The sequence below is a fragment of the Mesitornis unicolor genome, unplaced genomic scaffold, assembly GCF_000695765.1.
Source record: "Mesitornis unicolor isolate BGI_N332 unplaced genomic scaffold, ASM69576v1 scaffold42477, whole genome shotgun sequence".
NCBI classification, from domain to species: domain Eukaryota; kingdom Metazoa; phylum Chordata; class Aves; order Mesitornithiformes; family Mesitornithidae; genus Mesitornis; species Mesitornis unicolor.
The window spans coordinates 1,843-2,830 of record NW_010197858.1 but is presented as its reverse complement, the minus strand read 5'-3'; the positions used below and the strand labels follow the sequence as shown (position 1 = coordinate 2,830).

At 64.2% G+C, this 988-nt stretch overlaps 1 protein-coding gene across 1 annotated transcript in view; it reads right to left on the bottom strand.

Moving 5' to 3' along the window:
* Positions 1-4: 4 nt before the first annotated feature.
* Positions 5-988, bottom strand: part of CILP2 (cartilage intermediate layer protein 2) — a gene marked incomplete at both ends in the record, with an annotated part of 2,653 nt that continues 1,669 nt past the window's right edge. The window contains 2 exon segments of the mRNA XM_010188937.1: positions 5-618; positions 621-988. The exon segment at positions 621-988 is cut by the window's right edge and continues 26 nt beyond it. Of these exon segments, the coding sequence (XP_010187239.1) occupies positions 5-618; positions 621-988 (982 nt within the window).

The following is a 988-nucleotide window of genomic DNA, read 5'->3' as shown; positions in this document are numbered from 1 at the left end:
CCCCCATCTCCCGACGGATCTCGTCCAAAGCCTCCGCTGGCGCCGTCAGCAGGCGCTGGAAGAAGCTCTCCCGCCCCGCCGGCCGCTCCTGGCAGCTGAAGGTGACGGCCGTGCCCGTGTCCGATTTCATCTCCCGCGAGAAGCCATCAGAGGTGCCATCGAAGCAGCGGCCGATGGCGATCTCCTTGGCCAAGCGCGGGTTCTGGTCCGTCACGGTGTAGATGCCGTAGTTGTGGCCCAAGGGGTCGACCGGCGCCAGCATGGTGAAGGCAGCCGTGTGGTTGTTCTCTGCCACGGGCGGGTGACGGCTCAGGTACTCCTGGAGGAGGCTGTTGATGGCCGTGCGGCGGCAGCTGCCCTGGGGGATGATGGTGACCAAGGTGCGGTCCACCAGGCTCTGGTCGAAGAGCATCCCGCTGCACTTGAACTCCACACAGGCAGCTGAGGTGCTTGGCCGCAGCAGGTCCCGCACGCTACGGGTGTCACGCAGCCCGTAGAGCTGCCCCTGGGTGCGGGGGTGGCTGCCCCCCACATTTCGGGACCTCACCATGTACTCCTGTGGCCCCTCAATCTGCACCTTAATGAAACAAGCCCTGAACTCCTGAGGGTTGGGCCACCGGTCCAGGAAGTCAGGTCGCTCTCCTTGAAGGGCACCACGTTGTATTCGTACTTGTCCACCTCCACACGGTAGAAGCGGAGGTGGTTGGCACTGACTGGCGCCTCCTCGCACTCCTCCAGGCTGCGGTAAGGGTAGATGGGGCCATTGGTCTCATCAACGTTGTTGGGGTCAGGCTTGGCCACGTTGATTTGGAAAGCTGTCTTCTTCAAGTTGGGATCATCGTGGTCCGACCGGCGGTAGCCCAGCTTGCCCAGGTAGGGCTGGGACACCCCCACAGCGTTGGGGTTGAGTTTGGGACTGGAAGCCACAGCCTCCAGCTCCTCCCCACCCAGCGTGGCGGTGATGAGGGCCGTGTAGGCGTCGGGGCGC